Below are 23,641 nucleotides of genomic sequence, written 5' to 3' on the forward strand. Positions count from 1 at the left end.
AATACCTGGCGAAAGAAGCCTCCAGTCCCACAAGCATTGTTCTTGGAGGGTTTATTGAATTGAACAGAATACAGCGCTCCCTGGCTGCCTTGGCAGTACCCAACGTGAGACAGATGTTGCAATTCAGTGGGTGAGGGCAGGGAGGTATTGGGCATAAGGACCCTAAACAACGGCTGCTGCAGCTTAGTACAACTACAGAGAAAGAACCAGATACGAGCACTAACAGCATTAGATGCAGCCTCCACTGGGGACCCACCTATAGGCTCGAATTCACTATTGCAGGAATTGAGAGATAGATTCAGGGCTTTGAATGGCCGATTTGACACCTTGGAAAAGCGCTTGGACAGTCTGGGCGCTAAAATAGATGTGCGTGACAAACGCCTTGATACAGTTGAAGGTAGGGTGTCTGACCTTGAAGATAGATCTGCCCAGTCTGTCAAATGCCTCGACCGAGTTGAAAAGATCATTAAGGAGGTAGAAATAAAAAAAGAAGATGTAGAAGTGCACAGCAGGCGCAACAACCTTCGCATACTAGGAGTCCCCGAATCGGCCAATACCGGTCGTATAGACCTATGTGTGGAAACTCTGTTGGCCAAAATATTCAGAAGAGACGCCTTCACTCCTGGATTCATGTTTAAATGTGCACATCGGTCCTTGAGCCAACCCCCTCCCCCCCGGCCACTAATTGCGCGCCTCCTAAACATTGACAACATGGGCCACGGCGCTACGTCTAGTAACAGAGCGGGCCACTATCACCTGGAAAGGATTGGGTTGGCCCTGTACCCTGACTTTACAGTCATGGTGCAGGAGGCGAGGCACAAATATATTGGTGTCAAGACAACACTTCGGAATCTAGGACTCAGATATGGTTTGTGATACCCAGCGCGACTTCTGGTGGACGTCAAGGGCAGATCCCACATCTTTGATTCCCCCACAGCGGTTCAGGAGTTCTGTAGGGACTATAAAGGCAGTGGCAGCCAAAAGAGTAAAGTCACAGTCAGGTCTTCTCCCCCTCACAGCGGCTCAGTGGCCAGTGTGGAACTTTTTTCTTCTGAATGACGCACGTGTTATGCTTCAGGTTAATTTGGCTCATTGAAGTAAAGCTTCTTCTTGGGTTGAGATGGGATGTTTATTAGTCAATATAGTTAATTCCAAAGTTGGGTCTCTGGCATGGCGTTGCCACCCCCTCCGTGATTAGCCCATTAAATGTGTCATATGATCATACTCTATTTTGCTTATCACCTCCTTACGTTACTGAAATGTTTGCATGATGCATGTGACTGTATATTCTATGTGGTTGTTCCCTGCGAAGGGTGGTGCAGAGATGGGTGAGGGGTGGTGGGAAGGGAAGTTCACAACCTATGGTTACATTCGTTGACATTACAGATTACTCACTGTACACTGATCAGGGCTAGCTCTGACACACAACAGCATTCACTGTTTTATAGTATAAATGTCAGTCTTAGATAACCTATCCACATTTTGCGACCTGTAGTTCATCACTTGGAAAGTCAGGGGGCTTCATAAAGTTAGAAAAGGGAAGCATATACTACATTACCTACAACGACACAGGATCGACATTGCATTTCTTCAAGATAACCGTCTCCCCAGAACTGATGTCACCACTTTTGCGATTAGTTGGGGCTCTCACCAGTATTTTGAAAATTATAGCACATACGTAACAGGTACTGCAATATTAATACACAAACGTCTCCCCTTTCAGCTACACAAAACACACAACGACAAGGAAGGGCGCTACACAATGGAAGTAGGTCAGTTAATGGGTCACCGCATTGCTTTTGTGAATATATTTGGGCCCAATGTCGACTGTCCAGAGCATTCTCATGACTTGCATGCACATATTTTGCAGCTGGAAGCCAAATACATATGCATGGGAGGCGACTTTAACTTTTTAATGGATCCCGCTCTTGATAGCTCCTCTACCTCCCCAGACACTAAACCATGTGCGTGCCGTGTGCTGTTAGATCTGTGTGATTCCATTGGGTTGGTTGATATCTGGAGACAGTGTAATCCGATAGAACCTGCATATTCTCATTACTCAGCTCAATATGATACTTGGACCAGACTAGATTATTGGTTAATTTCCCCAAATTTGTCTACCTGGTATAAATCTTTCCAACTCTCCCCAGAACATACTCGGGCCATGCTTCGGTGGTGTTAAGGGTTTATGTTCCAGAGGGCAATGAGAGACAGTGGAGATTTCCTGGGCGTGTCTTACTGGATGAACTCTTTAAGTCAGAGCTTGGAGAGGCAATAGAGGAATATTTTGAGCTCAACACTGGATCAGTTAACTCCTAGGCCACACTCTGGGACGCCTTTAAGGCCTACATGCGTGGCATTTCCATCTCTAAACACACAGTGGTGCTGAGCAATCTCAGGGCCACGATAGCTAGCATCGAACAGAAATTGGATACGTTAGATAGAGAACAGTTCCTGCAGCCTGAACCGGTCCTGTTCAGCTTACGAATGTCCCTCTTCACGGAGATCAGGGAGGCCGCTGAGCAAGAAACTCTTTTTTTAACTAAGTATGGCATCGTACGCCGCTATGGGGAAGGTGATAGGCCGGGGCGTACACTAGCACGCCTCTTAAAGCCCTCACCCGGGCGTTCTTACATCATTAAAATTTGCTCCTCTACAGGCCAGACTCTTATGGGCACCCCAGAAATATGGGATGAATTGTTATCATACTATACTAAGTTGTACACATCTCGGGTGGTTCACAACATTTCAGACCAAGAGGAGTACTTGTCAGAGATTGCCCTAGCCTGGCAGGAGAAATTCATGCAAGAATTCCTTACGGAACCTTTTTCCGCAGAGGAGATCATCAGTGCTATAGAAGCTATAAATGGCTCTCCGACCCCCGGATTAGACGGTTTTACAGGTGAATTCTATAAGACTTACAAGGATTTGTTGGCACCACGCCTACTTGAGGTTTACAATGAGGCAGATGAGAGTAAGGAGTTGCACCCAACTTTGCGAGAAGCGGGAATAATACTACTTCTCAAACCTGGGAAGGATCCGATAGACTATGGGTCATACAGACCTCTTTCACTCTCAAACCTTGACTATATAATTTTGGCCAAAATTATAGCGTTAAGGCTGGTCAATTTGAGGACGTTGTTCGCAGTTATACATAGAATATCGCCTGAGGTGCCGGCAACGGCAATACTGCTTGATACTGAAAAGGCTTTCGACTCCTTGGAGTGGCCTTTCTTCCTAGCAGTGATGAGAAGGATGGGTATGCCAAGAGGTTTTATTGACCTCACAGCTTTACTGTACATTGCCCCTACTGCCCGACTTCGCTTAGATGGCACATAATCGCGTTCATTCCGACTCTCTCGTGGCACTAGACAGGGGTTCCCACTCTCCCAATTACTTTTCATCCTAGCTATGGACCCCCTGGTTAGGATTTTCCAAGAACGACATATGCATAGAGGACTTCAGTTTAAGACGGGCCGTCTCCTCATTTCCCTCTCTGTGGATGATAATATTCTCTACGTGCGCGCCCCTCAAGAAAATCTCTAACTTCTAATTAGGGAGATTATACGTTTGGGTGGTTATTCTGGCCTGGGCATCAAAAAGGGCAAATCGGAAATATTTACCCTTACTCCATGTGCCATGAAATAGAATTGTGAATTCCCTCTTGAGTGCTGTGGGGACTCGGCAAAATATTTGGGAATCCACATCCACAAAGACACAGAACAAATTATTCCATTGTACTATGGCCCAGCGATGCATAAATTAGAGTTACAAGTGGTAAATCGCTACCCCTTCCCTGATTCCACCGCCCCAAGTTACCCCCCCTAGTTGATGTGCTAAAAACGACACCTGCATGCTCCCGGCACTGCAGTGGAGCTACTCAGACGAGATCCTAATAACCAAGCGCATCATTACAGTTAAAATGCACCCAGCCACACTCACGGCATGTATGGAAGACAACAAGCGTGCTCAAATACTTAACATACCCACTTGTTCACCATGTTGGCAATTTAATGTGACTGATGACAACCTGCAAATGATGTAGTTTATACTCATATACTCTGTACGCATAAGAACACTTTAATAAAAAGGTTTACAAAAATAAATACAAGTAGAAAGATGGCTGAGACTTCCCCTCTCGCTCGCGGGTCGAGTGGCGTTGATAAAAATGATTGTGCTCCTGAGGTTTTTGTACCTATTGAACAACATTCCCATCCCGCTTCCAAACAGTTTTTTCCTTACACTGCGCTCTAACCTTATTAGACTGATATGGGGAGGTAAGAGACCCAGGGTCAGTTGGGACTCTATGACCATTCCCTACGACAGAGAGGTATTCGGTGTACCTAATCTTCAGGTATATTACCTGGTAGCACAGTGCAGCTTTGCACACACCTGGTACCATCCTGATGCTTGGATTCCTTACACTAGACCTGAAGCTGCCTTAGTTTTACCCACTTCCTTGAACACCGTGCTACTGCAGGGATTCCCAAGAGACCCCCGGGATATTCAAAAGGTGTCTATTACCATTTGGGCATGGCAGAAACTGGTTATACTCTCCCGAGATCCCAAAATTAAATTACCATTGGATCCCCATTACGCAAGAGAAGATAGTTCAGCGCACGCTCAATAAATACCCAATAAGCAAAGTTGGGCACCTTTACACCGGAGGTCACATTTTTTCTAGTACAGAAGAGGGAAGATTCAGTGAGGCAACATTTTTGGATCATTTCATCCTGAATCGGGTCCGCAGTGCACTACAAGCGGAAATTGCCGAGTTCCCCATGGAGCCCGTATCTTTTAGACTGTTAACCACAGTGATTAAGAACCCCGGGGTGAACACCTGATTTCTAAAATGTATCGCGAGTGCATGGCTCTAGTCCCTAGCAGACATGACAAGATCCGGGAGGGGTGGGAGCGCGATTTAGGGTATTCAATTCAGGACTCACACTGGGCTTTCTGCTGCACACAAATCAGGGAGGTCTCCTTAAACAGTCGACACAAATTAATACACTTCAAATTTCTGTGGAGAATGTATATATTCCTGGAGAAAATGCACAACATTAACCCCAATAGACCCCATACCTGCTGTATGTGTGGGGGACCACATGCTGACTTCATGCACCTTGTCTGGAACTACGTTAAGATTGGAGCCTATTGGCGATCGATGTGCAACGAAATAGCTAAGATGATTAATTTGGAGGAAAAACCTACACCTGAGACTGCACTGTTGGGTTATGTGCTTGGTTTCCCCAAGAGGGTACGCAAGTTCACTGCCATAGCTTTTTTACTTGCGAAGAGGGAGATAGCTCTTAAATGGGTCTGTAGATCCTTACCTACAGTGAAGGCCTGGCTCCACAGCCTAACATATTGCAATACGAACAGTGAGCTTTACGCTGTCACACAGCCTCAGGTGTCTCGCCCAAAAGAAATCTGGGGTCCCCTCAAGAGTTATTTGCTTAAGAAGAACGCTTCCCCCTTATTGCAACAACTTGATGGAATTGCCCCCACCGGAGTGGGGAAAAATAAATAAAAGGAAAACAAAAACCCAGAATTACATGTTCTCAAATGAATGCTACCGTACTGGGGTGTAGAGATGTTCTCCACTGTTAGAATGTTCAAGTTAGGCAGGTCTTGATGTATGTAATTATAAACACCAGTGATGTATACAGTAAGAAGATTGAGCTGGTTCGGATAGAGTACAGGGATTGTTATGCATGTACATTATTTTGCATATCATCATTTTGCCGTTTCAACTTGAAAAATTACAATGAGTAACGTGTGGAATAAAATCATTGTGAAAATGGAAAATAAAGTTTTAAAAAAACAAAACTCTTTTTTCTTCATTATAGCACATAAAGGCACCCTCCAATATGTGAGTTCAGAATACAAGTTGTACAAAAACCTACTGAGCTTAGCCTATAATGTTGCTCTTCAGTATTCTGTGCCATGTACAGGGTTTACATGACTACGGTCCTGCCTGTCAGTTGTTAAACATAAACTATTAGTGCGCTATCATTTTAATAAGTACTACTCAGTGCAGTGCTATAATGTGGCTCATTAATGTCAGATCTTCAACATGTTAATGAAATGCACTTTTTTAAACTTTGAAGTGACTTTATCATATTTTAGGTGATGTTAGTGGTGTGACTTACCTAGCGAACATTTTCAGGGCTCAGCTCGTGGAGGGTCACTAAGATCCAAGCCTGGCCCTTGGCACTGCTCTGGCTCGGCTCTCCCTGTAAATTTGTTGGCTCGCCCACATCTAGGTTGAAGTACTTATGCTCTTGATGCTGGGGCTCTCTATTGAATATTAAGCCCTAATATTGGGTTCAATGATTCACTGGAAGTCCAGAAGAAATATTTTGTATTTACTGTAACTTTATTTGTATTCTGGTAGGAAAGTACAGCAATTAATGTAATGGGCATTTCAGCCAGTACAAATTGCCGCCTAATGAGTTGTAAATAATATGTGTTTCTCTCAGTAGATTTGTCATCTTGTCAACAGGACCCAATGCGAGTATGAGACAGCCGCAGCCGCTACAGGTAGGAGCGGTAGGGTGGTGGGGCCGGCTGGGGGGGGGGGGGGGAGATTTTGAGAGACGACCACAATGGAAAATTAAAAATTTAATTAATTTTCCCCTGCGGTCTTCTCTCGAAATCCTCCTCCATTTCCCCCCAAGCTGGCCCCACCTGTCTTTCCTGCAGATGCCGCGGCTGGTACGAGACCCATCTTAACAGAAAATAAAGTGACTACTTCCCATTGTTCTGAACCTGACCTTATCGAAACACATGTCTTGAAGAGGATTGAGGCAAATCCTCCAAATGTGTTGGCTGCAACTTCAAAAGCTGCGAGTCCACACTAGATGTAACTATCATTGAATTACTGGAGGGAATTTCATATTACCCCATAAATAACGTTGCCTCATACACATCATGCTTCTACTCTGCTTTAAGTGAACTGTTTAACCCTGTATTATGGCTTAATATACAGTAACCAGCTCAACCTCAAAAAAATAAACCTCTAAGTATCAAATGGTTAGATCTATTATGCATAGTGAAACACAAGCACCTCAGAAATTACTATTGTACAACAATGTCAAGCATGGCCTCGACCCAAGTGCCATCTAAAAATCCAATAGTCTGAGATCTGTGTCTGAATTTGAGGGCTGGTGATAGGAAGATAAAGAAGGATTTGGCTGCCATCTGCAAGCAGATAGAGGATAGACGAATTCAAAGGAATGGAATATTTTAAAGAGAGGAGTTGGTTTTAAAGTGAGCAGAGAGGACCAAGGACTGAAGCTTGTCGGCTCCAAGTGCTCTATCACGAGCGGCACAGTAATGGTGAGATGGCAAATGGTTGACTCAGAACGAAAAACATGATCCTGGGTTTCTGCACCTATTTCTGCATGCTTTCCCCATTTACCAGGCTTTTACCTGGTACAAATCTCTTCTGCTTTTGGCAGGTGGATCTGTGCCTGGGTTTTACCCCATCCAGTAAACTCAGGTGCTGGAAAACTGCACTGGTTGTAATTTTGTTTTTGCAGATTACAGAAGTTCTCTTCCGAAATGAGATTATCGTTCAACTTGTACTGGACCTCCAATTAGCAGGGAACTTGAGTTGGGAGCTCCAAGAGACTAAGAAAGAATGTTTCTCAGGGATAGGATGAAAACCTTGTGGGATCTGAATCTGTCATTCCGGGATTGGGTAGAATGGCGAGCAAAGCGGGGTAGTCAACAGTATAACATGTTGCAGGAGCTCAAGGAGGATGAGATTAGAAGATGACTGTGGCAGGCACAGGTTACAAAGTTGGATATGTGAGAGAGGGCAGATTCAGCGAAACATAGTGTCCTGAATCCCGGTTGGAAGTGTTCAATGCGTGTAGTGAGGAAGGAGAGAGTAGATAATGATGACTTTTTTAAAGGGACAGAACAACCTCAGATTTAAAGTAAAGAGGGTAGGTGTTTATGATCATGGAGCCACTGACTTTGCAATTGGGGAACCAGGTTTGAGTCTCGGCGTCAGCTCATCATCCTGTGATTCTGGGCAAATTGCCTAATCGCCCTGTGCCTAAAAAAGGTGAGTTTGCGCTATATACAATGGCAAGAAAATAAAAAAATCATAAGCACAGGCTAGACTCCAAATTTTACTGGTGGGAAACATCCTTTACAACGCAACTTTTACCACGCAGTGCCTTTACGACGCAACTTTTACAACGCAAACCATTACAACGCATTGCGCTGGGGGGCGCTCTAGGATAGGGAATACGTTTAATTTACTGTCCAACACCTTCCCTAGTGTCCACGAGGACTGGAGTTGGAATAGTAAATTAAACTATTCACTATCCAGCACCCCAAAGCGCTATGCGTTGTAAAGGTTTGCGATGTAAAAACCGCGTTGTAAAGACATGCGATGTAAAAGCATGCGTTATAATGTCATACATCCCTTACTGGCACTTCTAACATGCTTTATGCTATTTCGAGTTTCCTTCCTTTCTATCTCTCCTGCTCTTTCTCGCACTTTTGCTAACCTAGGGTAGGAGAACCAACACTAATTCAATGGTTGGAGTGAGGGGGTAAAGCTAACCCCTTCAGGGGCATGTACTTAAAGGTCCCACTCAAGGGCACCAGACAATGTAGGTTGGTCAGACCTATACTGTCATTAAAAGTAAGGGTCCCAGGCACTGGCGAAAACGTACAACTATAGTTACTATAACTGAGGGTCTCTAGAAGTGACATGCGACTGAATGTGGAGCGACATGCTAATGGCTGCTATGATGAGTATGTCAGAAACACTGAACATAGGAGCTTGGGGCTTGGGTACAGTCTTCTTAAGAATCTTATAGTAAGTTTGTCTACATCACTGGGCCCTGTTGTGTGTCAGTCATCTCATCAGTTCTAAAAGTAATGGAAACATAACCCGCCATTAAAGTCGTGTACCTTGTACAATGATTTCAGTGGTGGTAGAGTGGCTCCCCACTTCGTTGTTTGCTTCACAGATGTACACTCCAGAGTCACTCATGTTAGCTCTATTGAAGGTGATGGTATCGCCTTCTCCGATGGGTACCCGCCCTTTCTCTAACTCTTTTGTCCACGTCATCCTTGGCGGAGGGTTACTCTTAGCGACACAGTTGAGCGTTAGATGGTCTCCTTCTCTCACAGTGGCGGACGGAGATTCAGAGATAACCACACTCTGTGGAGCATCTTAGGAAAACAAAATGCGAGATGTGTTAGCACTAATGTTCCTATTTCAAACCCAATAGCTGACTAGATCTCCATTTAACACACAGACAGGGCCAAAATACAATACAGAGAAAGGTTGGAAGTAACATTAAATATAGTCATAGGTTAAACAAGGGTACAATGTACATCTGTTTTTGGTAATGCTAAGAAATGGGGAGGGAGAAGGCATGGCGCTGAACAGGGGGAGGGAGAGAAGGGTGGGCACGGAGAATTAGCACTGTTGGCAGCAGCAATATTGTGTACAAGTCAAAGTGTGCAGCCACTTTGACCAGTATGAACAGGAGTACAGCATGCCCCCTAATGGCAACAGGCAAATGCTACTCTCCCTCCACAACCAGGAGTCTGCAAGAGGAACACAAGATCACTGCCTACTGCCTCTGCTAAGTGCAGAGAAAGAAGGAACTGGGCATTCCTGCTATGCTCTGGCTACCCACTGAACTAGCCTGCCGTGATGAGAAGCAGCACAGCCCTAAGACCGAGCCCAGAGCAGTGAGTAACAAGCAGGACAAGAAAAGACTCTGTACCGCAGTAAGAGACAGCTAAGAGTGCACCGCACACCTTTGTGAGCGGGTTATCTTTTAAAGGGGAGAGACTGTGAGCCCCTGCCCAAAGCATCCCAGCCAAAAGGCAGCAAGGTCCACGAAAGGCATGTGGAGGGTGTGTGCCCCCAGTGGCTATCTGACGCCACTGCAATTAAGGAGATTGTGCCACATGCCCCCAGTGGTGAAGGGACACCACTGCAATTCAGGAAAATGGGCAAGCCAAGTGCCAGAAGAGAGTGCCCTGAAGAAGGACCAAGAACGCAAAGTCAGAGGTGCGCAGAAGCCTGCATCCAGAAACTTGACAGCAGGAGCAGATCCTCGGGAGAGAGAGACCTCTACGAAAGAAAAAGCAATGATGAATGGAAGAGGCTGCACCAGTGTGCAGCCCCAGCACAGAATGGTCACTGTTGCCCCCACACCACAACGGCTCAGGCTCAAGGCACAAGCACAATGTCCTTGAGCAAAGAAGAAGGAGGAAAGGTGATCCTCCATCCAGGCAGTGATGCACCAAGAGGATCCCTGAGGAAGGGACTATAACTGCGAGAGTTTTACGCAAAGAAGAAGAGTGTGACATGATGCCACAATGCGAAAGAGTCCAAGAGAAGGAGAGAAGAGCTTGGCATGCCACAGTGCAAGAGAAAAGGGAGAAGAGCATGGTACAATGCCAAATCTTGGAAGAATCCAAGTGAAGAGTGTGGCAAGGTGTTTCCACGTCGTGAAGAAGATGAAAGAGGAGGAGAAGAGAGTGGCACAAGGCCTCAGCAACAACTTGCAAAGAGAACTAGGAAAGAAGAAGAGGTGAGACAAGAGTGTGACAGACTTGTCACATGGAAGATCCTAACAACCACAGGTGTGCAGGAGGAAGTAAGAAGAGCGACAAGTGTCATCGCACCAAATAAGACGTTGTTATCTGCAGCACAGGTTGTCCAGGGATGATAGTCATCATTTACAGGTGCATCACCCTAAGTCATCTCAGGAGCATCACACCACCAGAGTGGAGCTGTATGACTGCAAATCAACAAGAGGCTAACAACACATCCCTGGCACCATAGGAGGTAGGCCACCCAGGAACTTTCTGTGAGGCCAGTTAACCCGAAGCCTGCAGAAGAGAGCATACTGGACCATTAGAACATCCACCCTTGGGGGTGCACCAGGATTGGATGTGGCAGTTCTACAGTGACCCAATTGCTCAGCCTCCAAGAGGCCCAGCATAGCCCACACAGTTATATAGCAATCCAGGGGCAAGGGCCTCAAAGGAATTCCGGTGAGAGGGGAATCCAGAGGTGCATCTGCAGCAGCTCCACAGCAGGCACCAGGAAGCATAAAGGTCGCGGACAGACTGGTCGCCCAAAGTCTACCTTATGAAGGCCTGTGCACTTGAGTCTTGATGGCCAGAGCATACAGACCCTATGACAACCACCCTTTGAGGCTCCAAGAGTGACTTGGTTGTGGTCCTGTTCGCACTTCCTCTGCAACGCCTAGGCGCGGCCTAAGAGACCCCGCACAGTCTACACAGTTGCATGACAGCCCAGCAAAAAGGGCGCCAGAACACTCCTGAAAGAGGGGAGTCCTGGCATTAGAGGGAAGGCTGAAACTGCTCCACCAGCAGGTACTTGGAAGCATCACAGCCTTCAAGGAAGAGTCACATTTCATCAATGTTGTCCTCAGTCGGCAGGTTTGCCGTCTATCGGAGCATGAGCGGGCTGCCATGCTTCATTTCTAATCGGCCTCCGGGTGGGCCAGGTCCCGGGGGCATTTGGAATTATAGGACGGGGTGCATGGCCCCCCTCCTGGGGCTTACTAATGCCCCAGAGGCCACCACCACCCCAGGGCTTGTTAATAAAAGAAATGCAGGGGAGGCCTTAAGGGGACCACCACCTCCCTGGGGCTTATTATTTTATAAATGGAGGGACCTCATGGCCAACCCTGCTTCGGGGACCACCACCTCCCCAGGGTTTTGTGTTTAACTAATGCGGGTGGAACCATGCTGATCCCCTGTAGCCCCGAGGGCGCCACCTTCCCTTGGCTTAAATTTTAAATAATGCAGGTGGGGCAGTCCGGACCCCACCAGCAGCCCTAGAGGCGCCACCTCCCTGGTGCTTTCATTTTAAATAAAATCGGTGTGGCCACAGGGACCCTCCATAGCATCTGGGATGCCACCTCCCCAATGCTAAATCAAACAATGGAGGATGGCCACAAGGCCCCCCTCTTGGAGCCATAGATGGCCCTGGGGACCGCCACCCACCAGGGTCGGCTCCTGCTATGTCTCGGGGTGCTCAGCCCCGGGACATAGTTGTCTGCTATGGCTTGGCAGGAGCTTTACTGCTCCCGCAAAGCCATAATAAACTGTGCACACTTTCAGCAAGCAAGAGCATTGAAAACGCTCTCCCATGCTGAAAGTGAGCACAGTTGCTTTGACAGAGAAGGAGCTACATGTTAGCAGCTCCCTATATGTCAAAGCAATGCCTGCTCCCCCAGGAGGCATGGACCACAGGGGCCTTGAGACTCCACCGCAGTCCCCAACAGAGTGGATACTCTGGGTGGGACTAGGGCACCCACAAGTGAGGCCAGACCCAAGGGGGTGGGCCCCTTGGACTAAGGGCCATATGTATCAAGCAGTTTTTGAATCGCAAAGGCCGAAATTCGCAGAATTTCGGCCTTTGCGACTCGCAAACGGCCGTTTTGCTTGTTTTGTAATGTATGAAACATTCCCAAAATAAGGAATTGCAAAGTTGTGCGATTCCTTATTTTGCCATAGCATTTAGGGAATCGCAATTTTGCGATTCCTTAAATGCTATGTATGTAGCATTTTTGGCTAGCGAAATATGGTTAAGGATTCGCAAATTACCACCAACATTTAGTTGATGGTAACTTGCGAATTCTTCCAAAAATGCATATTTTGGCTATTTTAAAGGTGGCATGTGATGCACACACATGCCCATAGGGCATGTGTGTGCGCCATATGCACACACATGTTCTTTTCAGGGGTGAAGCAGGGTGTCTTTGAGACACCCCTGCACCCTTGCAATAATTCTCAAATTGCGATTAGCAAATTGCGAATTCGCAATTTGAGAATGATTTTGCATTCATTCCTATGAGCCTCCTGGCCCATAGGAATGCACTGGAAATTATTCCTTAATTGCGAATTCGCAAAATGCGAATTTGCAAATAAGGAAGCTTAAGGAATCGCAAATAAAAAGCAATTTTTTTCATACATACCATTTTGCATTTCCTAAATAGCGATTCCTTAAAATTCGCTATTTAGGAAATGCAAAATAGTTTGATGATACATATGGCCCTAAATTCGGCCCGAGGAGGGTTGGCTGCTCGGCCCCCCTCCGTTAATGTTAAAAAGTCCAATAAAAAAAAGCTGAGGCCCCAGGGGATGGGGTCCCGGGGCCAAAATCAGTCCAAGGAGGGGACGGGGCTGCACAGTCCCCCTCCCCAATAAAAAAAAGGCAAGTTGCTGGAGGCCAAGCTCCTTTTCTCCACCACTCTGCAAACGCACCTCCTGGTGCAGTGCTGGTTGCGGGATGAAGTTCCCTGTGAAGCTGAGGGTCTTTGGAGGCCAACAGATCCTCCTGTTACTTCCAGTAAGCCCCAAAGAGCAGGATAGCAGAGGCCACACCCCCTTTCTAAACCAATCTGTAAATGCGCCTCCTGACGCACTGCTGGTTGGGGATGATACTGATTGGATGCTGAGGGTCCTTGGGGGCCAAAAAGCCCTCCTGTTACCTCCAGTAAGTCCCACAGAGCACAATGCGGTCTTAGGAGGCCATGCACCCTTTCTCCACCCCTCTGCAAATGTGCATCCTAGTGCACTGCTGTTTGGGGGATGAGGTCATCTTGGATGCTGAGGGCCCAAAAGTCCTCCTGTTATCTCTAGTAAGTCCGACACAGCAGGATTCCTGAAAGCTGGTCAGATGCCCTGCCCCCTTTTTCCCCCACTCTGCTACTAGTTAAAAAAACATAGAAATTTAAAAAAACTAAAGGTTACAGGGATGATATAGTTAGGAAATACATTTTGAAAACCTTAGAAATACACTTAAAAAAGCAAAGGTTACAGGGTTGTTATAGTTAGCAACTAGAATTTTAAAAAACCTTAGAAATTCACAGAAAAACCCCCCAAAGATAGTGCGCCTCTCCTGGGGCGATCAAGCACGCGATACAGAACTTCTATACTACTATAGGAATCACAAAAGCAGCGAAACAAATATAGGAAAACAAGAACCTACTAAATGTATAAAATAGTACTCACCACTCATGGGACTTCAAAGACCAGCATGCCGCTGGTAGTTATGATGTTGCCACACCCACTTAGGGCATTGTTCATTGAAATAAAAACGTGCAATGAATGGAGTGGTAAGATCTTCTCCCTTTTCTTCCTATGCAGAGTCCTGATGAAGAGGCGTTCCCGCCTTGAAACGCGTCGACATGGAAATAATATGAAGAAGGATGTAATCACGTGTGACAGAAAGGCATGCATACCGGAGGTGGGGAGAGTGTTGTGTGCCTTCTTGGACCGGAGGGGTTCATTGGTGGAACATATATATATATATATATATATATGTGGTCAGCTGCTTCTGGACACCAATCCCCCGTACACTGATCGTACCGTTGGGTGCCATCACGGGTCCGCAGCAAGCGGCAGGCTTTCTTCCGCGACTGGGCTCCAGCCGCAAAAATACCAACAAAGAGTTTTAGCCCTCGGTAGAAGAAGCCACAAGATTGGTAAAATTTGGATCCATTTCTTTTAGGAGCAGCTGCAACAGGAGACGCAGGGAAAACAGTCACCATCTGTTCGTGTTCAGCCAGACCGGTTTCGGGAGTCTATCCCTTCTTCAATGGTGTCCAGAAGCAGCTGACCACACACAAGAGGACACCCAGAGCAAGATTCTCACCAGCCCACATGGGTTTTAATCATTCATTTATTAACTGCCACAATGATGAACTCACACGAGGTAAATGGTGTATGCACTACAAGACCCAGAAGGCCACTTCATTTGACCACGCCCTGGGAGGCAGGCTTTATTAACTACGAGTGCATACTACATCGTCATTGCCAAGCAGAAGCCATTGAAGATAAAAAATGCCAAAAGGCAGTACAGCTCCCTCATGGATTGTTGTGGTGGGAGCTGTACTGCCTTTTGGCATTTTTTAGTTTTTTTTTGGCGGTTTCTAGCGATAGGAGCTGCCGTAGCCGATCCACGGCAAGATTCATTAAAGGGAATGTGCTAGATGTTGGGCAATTGTATACTATTACCTAATGCTAATACTCGGAAGGAATTACATGTGTTAAATATGCAAGACGATATTGTCTAAGGTTCTGAATTTGAATTGTTAAAGAATATGAATGTTAACTGAACTCAACTCTAACATGTGTAATCACCTATTGAAGGTTTGATCAGGAGCGGTGCATTATGACTCCGAATATGTATCGGGCTGGCCGATTCACGGCATTATGTATAATTTTCTTATATGTCTAACATTATGGTTTGGAAGTATTTTGATCATTGACCATGAATTGTTTGTATATATTGTTGCCTATTTTGCACATTCCAATATGGTGCTCGTGCAATATTGACGAATAGTCCTACCTCGCTTTCCTCATGAGATTGCACACTGCACTTTAAAAATGGCTCCTGTGCAACACTCGTGTTGACACATTGATAAAGGGCTTGACCCGAAACGCGTCTGTGAGGAGCGCTTCAATAAAATTGGAAGAAACTGACTAATACCCCGCGAGTGCTGCTTCTTCTTACCCGGCTGGGGAAGGAGATTTGGAGCAGTATTGATACACGGCGCACCACCGTGTTTGCGGCACCCACCGCTAGTGCCCCGCCGTCTTGGTACAGACTTGAGCTTGAATATATATACCAGTCTCAACATTAATATTTTGAACTTACAAAAACACAGACGTTCATCATCATCATAAAAACTTTATTTTGGTCCGAAGACCATAAAAGTGCAAGTGTAATACAGCTCGTACAAGCGATTAAGAACAGACTGAATTGGGGGGCCGTGGCTTTCCGAGCTGCGTTATGGCTGCTCAGTGAGTGAGCTCCGCCAGCCAAGACCCTATCCTTTATGCATCCGCTCATTTTGAAGAGTAAATTCCTGCGACTTTGACATTTTTAAGGACGTATTGCCGATGGCAATAAGTGGTGAAAGTTTGGATCCCATCCTTTGACATCACGCCGAGTTATGACCTCCGAAGCGTGGTGAGGACACTGCGGGCGCCTATCGTTGAAGCCGCGACCCGGCCGCACTGACAACTGTAAGGCGGGGTCGCATTGCAGGCCTAGTCAGGATTCGCCGGATTCGGACGAAGCTGCTGTGATCGGAGCTGTGGGGAAAAGGTGCTGGGTCCCGACACTGGCGCTGCTGTGCCGGGGACGTCTTACTATGGAGGCCTGAGCAGTCCGAGGTGACCTCCGGAAACCGCGACCGCAGGTACGAGGTGGAGCGCGGGTCACGCGGAGCTGCGCTGCGGCCTCCCGTTCCATTGACAACGGTAGATATAGTGCGGGCATATTTGGGGGAGACGGCCGGCCCAGCTGAGTTGAGTGGCGGGACAGAGAAAGGCTGGTGAATGCGGCGCTGTCTGGGCGTGACTATGGGGACCTGGCGGCCCAGGGAGGCGGCTTACCACCACGGGCGCCATTTTAAGGAGGTAATGAGAATGGGGCCTGCATCGTGGGAGCAATACCACCTGGAACACTGCACAGAGGAGTTGATCTGAGCATCTGGGGTGGACCCTATGCGCATTTGCACAGCTGGACGCTGGACTAGAGGACCACCTTGTGGGACTTGGCAACATGGAGTCGCATTAACAGTAGTGATGTCTGTCCTCGCCTTTATATGAACCTCCAAGGCTTTGAATGGGCTGGTAAGAGAAACTCGTAGATGACTGCAGATTAACCTGACAAGCTGTTTGTGCCTGTGGAGTGGTGAGTCTTGCCACAGTGTCGCGGGATCTTTACCTTGATGGGCTATTTGTTGTGCTTGGAGATGGATTCCCAGTGGTGCTCTGCTATAAGGAAGAGAGATAGAAATTATAGCGCCAACTGGACGGGCACATTATATACAGGTAACCTTTCGTCACCGGAAAGTCGAATTTTGTGTGGGTGGACTGTGGCTCCTGTGTCAGTGGACTGTATACTAAGAACCTGCAATACAGTGAGAAGGGCGTGCCATACTGCTTAACCATGGTCAAAACAGATACCAAAGAGCCCAAAATTAGTTTTGACCAGCGTCGTTCTACTAGACAACATGAATCGGACACGGAGACTGCCACTGGGGGGTCCGCGAATGGGCACCATGAGGACCAGGGCGCAGACCTACGTGCACTCATGTTCGAAATGCCCTCCAGCCTGCCGAATATCGACGCCAAATTGGATACCTTAACAATGCAGATGGAGTCAGTGAAAACGCAGGATAGAGTGTACGAACACAGGCTGGATGTATTAGAAAATAAGCATACCGACCTACATGAGTTTCAGGTGGAGACCAACGACCAAATCTCTCAGATGGATAAACTCCTTAATGTGATTCGAGCTAAAAATGAGGATTTGGAGGCCAGATCCCGTCGAAACAACCTACACATCACGGTAGTGTCAGAGACGACGGCGATCACGAAAATGGAAGTCTATGTAGCGGATCTGCTTAAGGCCCTGTTTGCCGAGCATCTATCACCGGTCTTTGCGGTAGAGAGAGCCCACCGTACATTGGGAGCACGACCTCCAGTTGGAGCTCCTCCGTGGCCAATATTGGCAAGAATGTTGAATTATCAAGACCAGGATGCGGTGCTGAGGCAAGCTCACACGTTGGGAATGATAACTCACCAGGGGAACCAGGTCGCCTTCTACCCGGACTTCACTCTGGCGGTACCGGCGGCCAGGAGAGAATTCTTGCCAGCAAAGAAGATCTTACTGAAGGCGCAGATACCATACTCGTTGCTCTACCCTGCTAAACTCAAGGTTTCATATGATGGTTTCGCTCACTTTTTCACGGACGCCAAATCTGCCTTGAAATTTGCGAAACACGTGGGTGGTAAGCGGAACAAGAATGGACCAAGCTCAGTGGAACCATCAGATCGCCAGCTAAGTGACAATGACTAAATAATGTGCTATTGTTATCCTTATATTTATTTCCTTCAGTATTGCTCGTAAACCTTGAGAATGGAATTCCTTGTATTTAGTTGCAGGAGGTGGGCGGATGCTTTCCTGTGCAGCACACAACTGTTTGGGTCCTCATTATTGCTCACTTAATTTGGCACAGTTCACAGCGATATATATATATTAGTTCTAATGTGTACCTACGCCCTTACACTTGCTTATGTTTGATTGCTGAGGCGGACAGAGAGGGTTATGTGCTTGTAACCGCAAGATGAGCGATGGTGTCAGTCTATTCTGCCTTACGTCCGCATGTCATGTTTAATAAGTTATGTTACAGGTTTAGCCTCTTGCAGTTTCTTGGCCGCCCTGCCATGGTAGGGAAGTGTGCCGGTACTCACACGTCCCCATGGGAAATTTCCTTGAAATTTTCTATTTTGTGTTCTTTCTGGGGAGGGATTTGCCTCAACCTGATTGAGGGGTTGATGTAGATGAGGGGGTTAGGGTAGGGTTTGTTTTGGATTTGGATGTCGGTGTATGGCCATTAAGGGATGGGATTGTTATGGGACTTAAGGACAAGCTCACATACCAGACGGGGTGCAGCGGTGACACTTCTGAAACCTTACTCACAAACACGAGACAAAGGTGAACTGTTTAACATGGAATCGCTGTGGCCTGAATGACACTAGGTTAGTTCCCACATATCTTACATGACACAATATCCATGTATGCTTGATACAGGAGACTCATCTCCGCTCCCAGTTCTCGACAAGGTTCTTGCACAGGAGATTGGGCTCGGCGTATATTTCAGTGTACTCTAATTACTCCAGGGGGGTTGCGGTGCTGGTGAGACGGGGCCTAGACTGGAGAGAGAGGGAGGTATATACAGATCCAGATGGCTGGTATATAATAGTTCTGGGCTATTTGGGAGGTACCTAGTTGACAGTGGTAGCGTTATACGGCCCCAACATGGACTCACCTGAGTTCTTCCAAGATGTTTGGGCTAAAGTTAGAGCCACGGGCTGTGTCACGTCCTTATGGGGTGGAGACTTCAATGCCGTCCTTCAGGATGACTTGGACAGACAGGGAACAGCGAGGGCTCACCACTCCGCAGCTAGCAAGGTATTAAACGCCCTGTTAGAGGAAGGTGACATGGTGGACATCTGGAGACTCCGCCAGCCCCTGGTTAAAGGAGGCACGTGCTTTTCGGAACACCATCGTGCCTGGTCTAGGTTAGACTATTGGTTAATGACAAAGATATGGCCAGCTGGGTGGTAGACGTCAAGCACTTGCCGAGAACTATATCAGATCACTCACCATGCTTGCTGACTCTCTCACTGCCCAACACCACACGGAAGGCATTCTCCTGGAGGCTACCCCCACAGGCGCTCTTGGATGATGCATTTAAAGAAGAAATACGAACGGATATTACGGACTACTTCACGCTGAACACAGGGACCGTCGAAACTGAGGCCTCACTGTGGGAAGCGTTCAAGGTGGTCATTAGGGGTCAATGTAGCTCTCGACAAGCAGGTGTTCTTAGGGCCATAAGAACTACCTTGAGTAATATTGCGGCACAAATATAGGATTTGGAGACACGTATACAGGGTGGTGGGGAGCCCGTCCTCTATGCTGAGCTAAAGGCTAAGCCTGCTAGAATATGAAGAGGAAGCACAAAGGGAGGTAAAATTCCTTGGGAAATACGCAGAAGCCAGGAGATAAGGGGAAGGAGACAGACCAGGTAGGACATTGGCTGGTGTGCTTTGGGCCCCACGTCCCACGGCTTTTATCTCAGAAATTCGTAATCATAGAGGTGACACTATCAGGGGCTCCTCAGCTATTCTAGAGGAGTTCTCCTTGTTCTATACAAATCTATACACCGCTAAACAAAATACCTGTCCTGAGGGCATGCAGGAGTTCCTAGACTCAGTGGCGCTAGCATGGTTCAACCATAGTCACAGGGAACATATGCACCTGCCTTTCTCAGTTGAAGACGTTAAAGACGTTATCACCAGCTTGCCTCTAGATAAGGCCCCCGTTTGGTTTGAGACCGCCTTCTATAAAACGTATGTAGAGAAATTGGCACCCAAACTACTTGCCGTATATTGGGAGGCTTACGACATGGGTGTATTGCCTCCATCAATGCGTGAAGCGATCATTATCACTTTACTAAAGCCAGGCAAATTAGAAATGTATTTGGACTCATACAGACCATTGTCACTTATCAACGTAGATGTGAAAATGTTGCCAAAACTGATCGCGACTTGGTTGCAACCTCTACTTACAATGATAGTGCTACCGGATCAATATGGTTTTATCCCCGGGAGATCCACCTCCCATAACCTCAGCACGGTGTTCTCAGTTCTACTTTACCTGCACCCTGATGTACAGGCTGCAGCGGTTTTCTTGGATGCCACAAAGGCATTCGATTCGCTCAAATGGCGTACCAGTTCAAAATTTTGGAAAGGATGGATTTGGCCCCCTATTCCTTAAATGGATCAAACTACTCTACACTGAACCACTGGCTAGAGTGCGGGTGAACGATATTATCTTCACCCCATTCCATGTGACGCGTGGGATCAGGCAGGGATGCCCGCTGTCCTCGTTATTATTTGCTATCGCGATGGAACCATTAGCAGCTCGTATCAGGCAACACCATGCAGACAAAGGTAAAGGATTCGGTGCTAGAAGCCTCTTGATATCGCTATACGCCGACGATGTCACCTTCTATATTTTGAACCCTGAGCGCAATCTGGATGTAGTGTTGCGAGAATTCATCAAGTTTGGCGGCCTCTCGGGTGTAACCATAAACTGGTCTAAATCTGTGAAATTCCCTCTCACTTATTACACCAACGCAGTGACCTCGGAGTTCCCGCTGAGGTGGGAAAGAGATGCTGTGAAATACCTAGGCATATGGGTAAGTAGGAATATACAAGAGTTATGGAATTTGAATTATGGTAAAGCCATTGCCTGGCTGGAGGAAAAGGTGCCTCTATGGGCCAAACTTCCACTTTCGATTGCAGGGAAAATCGCTTTGGCGAAAATGATTGTACTACCCAAATTTTTTTATCTTTTTGTGAATCTTCTACTTATACTTACCCAATCCTTTTTCAAGACACTGCGGTCACTACTGGTATCCTTGATATGGGCCGGTGGCCAGGCCAGGGTGTCTTGGGAGCTGCTGTTCTTGCTGACCGGACAGGGGGGGCTAGGTGCCCCAGACATGAAGTTGTATGCTCTTTGTGCGCAGGCGCAATTCTTGCAATATTGGATACATCAGACGCCATTTTAACCACATGTAGCAGTCGAAAAAGATGCGGTTGCACCCGTTCCACTCAAGGTGGCAGTTTATCAGAAATTTAAACGTCCCATACACTGCAAAAACACTCCTGAGACTCTCAGATGGGCCTGGGATGGACTACGTAAAAGAGCGGGCACACAGATTTTATACGCACCCGCTATCCCCCTGGCGCAGAATTGCATGCTCCCCAATGTCAGGGATGAAATCAATAACAGGGTGGCGTAGACGATGTCACTCCATACATTTTCTACCCCGGGTGGGGTATTCGAGGACCCTTCTAACGCGGAGGTAGGCCAGAGGATATCTTTTGGAGAGTCGTTTCTATATCATAAACTGTCGTGAGTTACATGCTGACTTCCCCTCCCAGCCTCCCCCACTGGCTTCTCTGGAAAATTTGCTGACTACACCATCGCCGCGCAAGCTTATTGCCAGATTGTACACTCACATGCAGAGGGGTGCGCCTGTGACTGCTTCTGGTGCCCGCCTTAAACGGGACATTGAGTTGATTCCGCCTCTGACTGATGACCAGTGGTCATACTGCTGTGCCCAGATGTCGGACCTATCGCCCATTTATAAGCTTTGGCTAATTCATTTCAAAATCATTCATCGCTTTTACAGAACACCAATCAGTTTGTATAAAATGGGTCTCAGAGATGATGATTGTTGAAGTTGAAGTTGAAGTTGAAGTTAAGAGACTTGTAAAGCGCTCGATCACCATGCGGTTTCTTGGCGCTAAGGACACAGACCCGGAGAAGTTTGAAAGAGTCAACTAAGGTGAAAAGGCTCGTGAAAAGAGGAGGGTCTTGAGGGCTTTACGGAAGTCACGATAGGTGGAAGAGGACCTAATCTTAAATGGAATAGTATTCTAGAAAGTAGGAGCCAGGATGGAGAACTTCAAGCCCCCAGGTTTCTTCTTCCTAAAACGGGGAACAGAGAGTAAGGATTGGGTTGAAGAACGCAGATCTCGGCTTGGGGCGTAAGGTACGATTTGGGAGTTAATGAAAGCTGGTGAAGTTCCTGCCAGGGCCTGGAAGGTCATACAGCCCATTTTAAAGAGTGCACGTTCCCCAATGGGAAGCCAGTGCAGGGTTTTTAACAGGGGTGTAACATGATGGGATTTAGGGAGTTTATAAATGAGTTGGGCAGCTTGATTTTGAATGAGTTGGAGGTGCCGAAGATCATAGGCAGGGGCACCATTGTACAAAATATTGCCATAGTCAAGGCGTGACATGACCGACCATGGCCAGAAGAATGAGTTTAAGAGTAGAGAAAGAAAAGAAACGGGAGATCTTACGTATTGTACGGAGGGTCAAGAAACAGGAAGAGACCACAGTACTAATCTGGGAGTGCATTGTAAGATTGCTATTAAGTTTGATCCCTAGTGTTTTAACAGAGGGGGAGGGTGAAGGGGAAGTACCAAGGGAAGGAGGCCAAAAAAGGGGGGTCCAGGGACTGGAGCTGCCACCTGTAAGTACCAATTCGGTCTTATCAGGATTTAGCTTGAGGGGATTGCAGTTCATCTTGTCCCTGATAAAAATCATGAAGGATAGAAAGTTGTGAATGGATGCAGGGGCAGGGGAAAGGTTGAAGATCAGCTGGAGATCATCGGCATAATTAAATACCGTGACCTCCATCTGCTGTAAAGCAAAAATAAGAGGGAAAATATAAAGGTTGAATAAGAAGGGGGTGAGAGAAGAAACCTGTGGAACCCCACAGTAAACGTTGCATGGGGACGCGGAGAAGTCAGCCAACTGGACTGCCTGAGTGTGATTCCTCAGGAAGGAGGAAAGCCAGGCCAGGGCAGGTCCCCTAATGCCGGCCGCCTCGACACGGCCGAGAAGGATGGAATGGTCAACCGTGTCAAAGGCGGCGGACAAATCAAGGAGAACCAGTGCCTGGGGCAAGTTGACATCCGCCCCCCCTCTTAGCTCGTCCAAGACGGAGAGAACTACAGATTCAGTGGAATGTGAAGGGCGGAAGCCAGCCTGGCGGGGGGCTAAGAAGCAGCTCTCCTCAATAAAGGTGGTAAGGGCTTTGGTGACATGGCATTCCAAGATCTTTCCCAAAAAGGGAAGGAGGGAAATGGGATGATAAGTAGAAAGGGAAGTGGGATCAGCGCCAGGTTTCTTCAGAATAGGGATTATTGTTGCTGATTTGTGAAGGTCAGGGACAATACCCTGCATGAGAGAATTATTAATGAAGGTTAAGGGGGGCAAGGGACAGACAGAAAAGATCTCTCTCAATATGTGTGCCGGACAGATGTCAGAGGGGGATCCTGATTTGACGTCTCCAAGCGCGCTCCACCTGCCGTAATGTGAGTTTTTTGTCTTTAAGCTCGGTATTAAACCATCTATTTGCATCATGGGCGTGTCTAGTCCTGACACGTCTAAGAGGGGCCACTTCATCGCACACTGCAGAGAGCCATTTGTTGATGGTACCTGCTT

The 23,641-nt window shown here is 47.2% G+C and overlaps 1 protein-coding gene across 3 annotated transcripts in view; it reads right to left on the reverse strand.

Annotated features, from left to right (window-relative positions):
- VCAM1 (vascular cell adhesion molecule 1) overlaps positions 1–23,641 on the reverse strand; it is a 117,584-nt gene that overhangs the window by 76,282 nt on the left and 17,661 nt on the right. For 2 of the 3 annotated variants that reach the window (XM_078644568.1, XM_078644559.1), the window contains exon 4: positions 8,938–9,201. The exons of the other annotated variant lie outside the window; for it this stretch is intronic. In XM_078644568.1, the coding sequence (XP_078500694.1) occupies positions 8,938–9,201 (264 nt within the window). The remainder of the gene's footprint in view (positions 1–8,937; positions 9,202–23,641) is intronic. 3 annotated transcript variants of the gene reach the window in all.

Source organism: Lissotriton helveticus, chromosome 1_1 (assembly GCF_964261635.1).
Source record: "Lissotriton helveticus chromosome 1_1, aLisHel1.1, whole genome shotgun sequence".
In the NCBI taxonomy this organism is placed as follows: domain Eukaryota; kingdom Metazoa; phylum Chordata; class Amphibia; order Caudata; family Salamandridae; genus Lissotriton; species Lissotriton helveticus.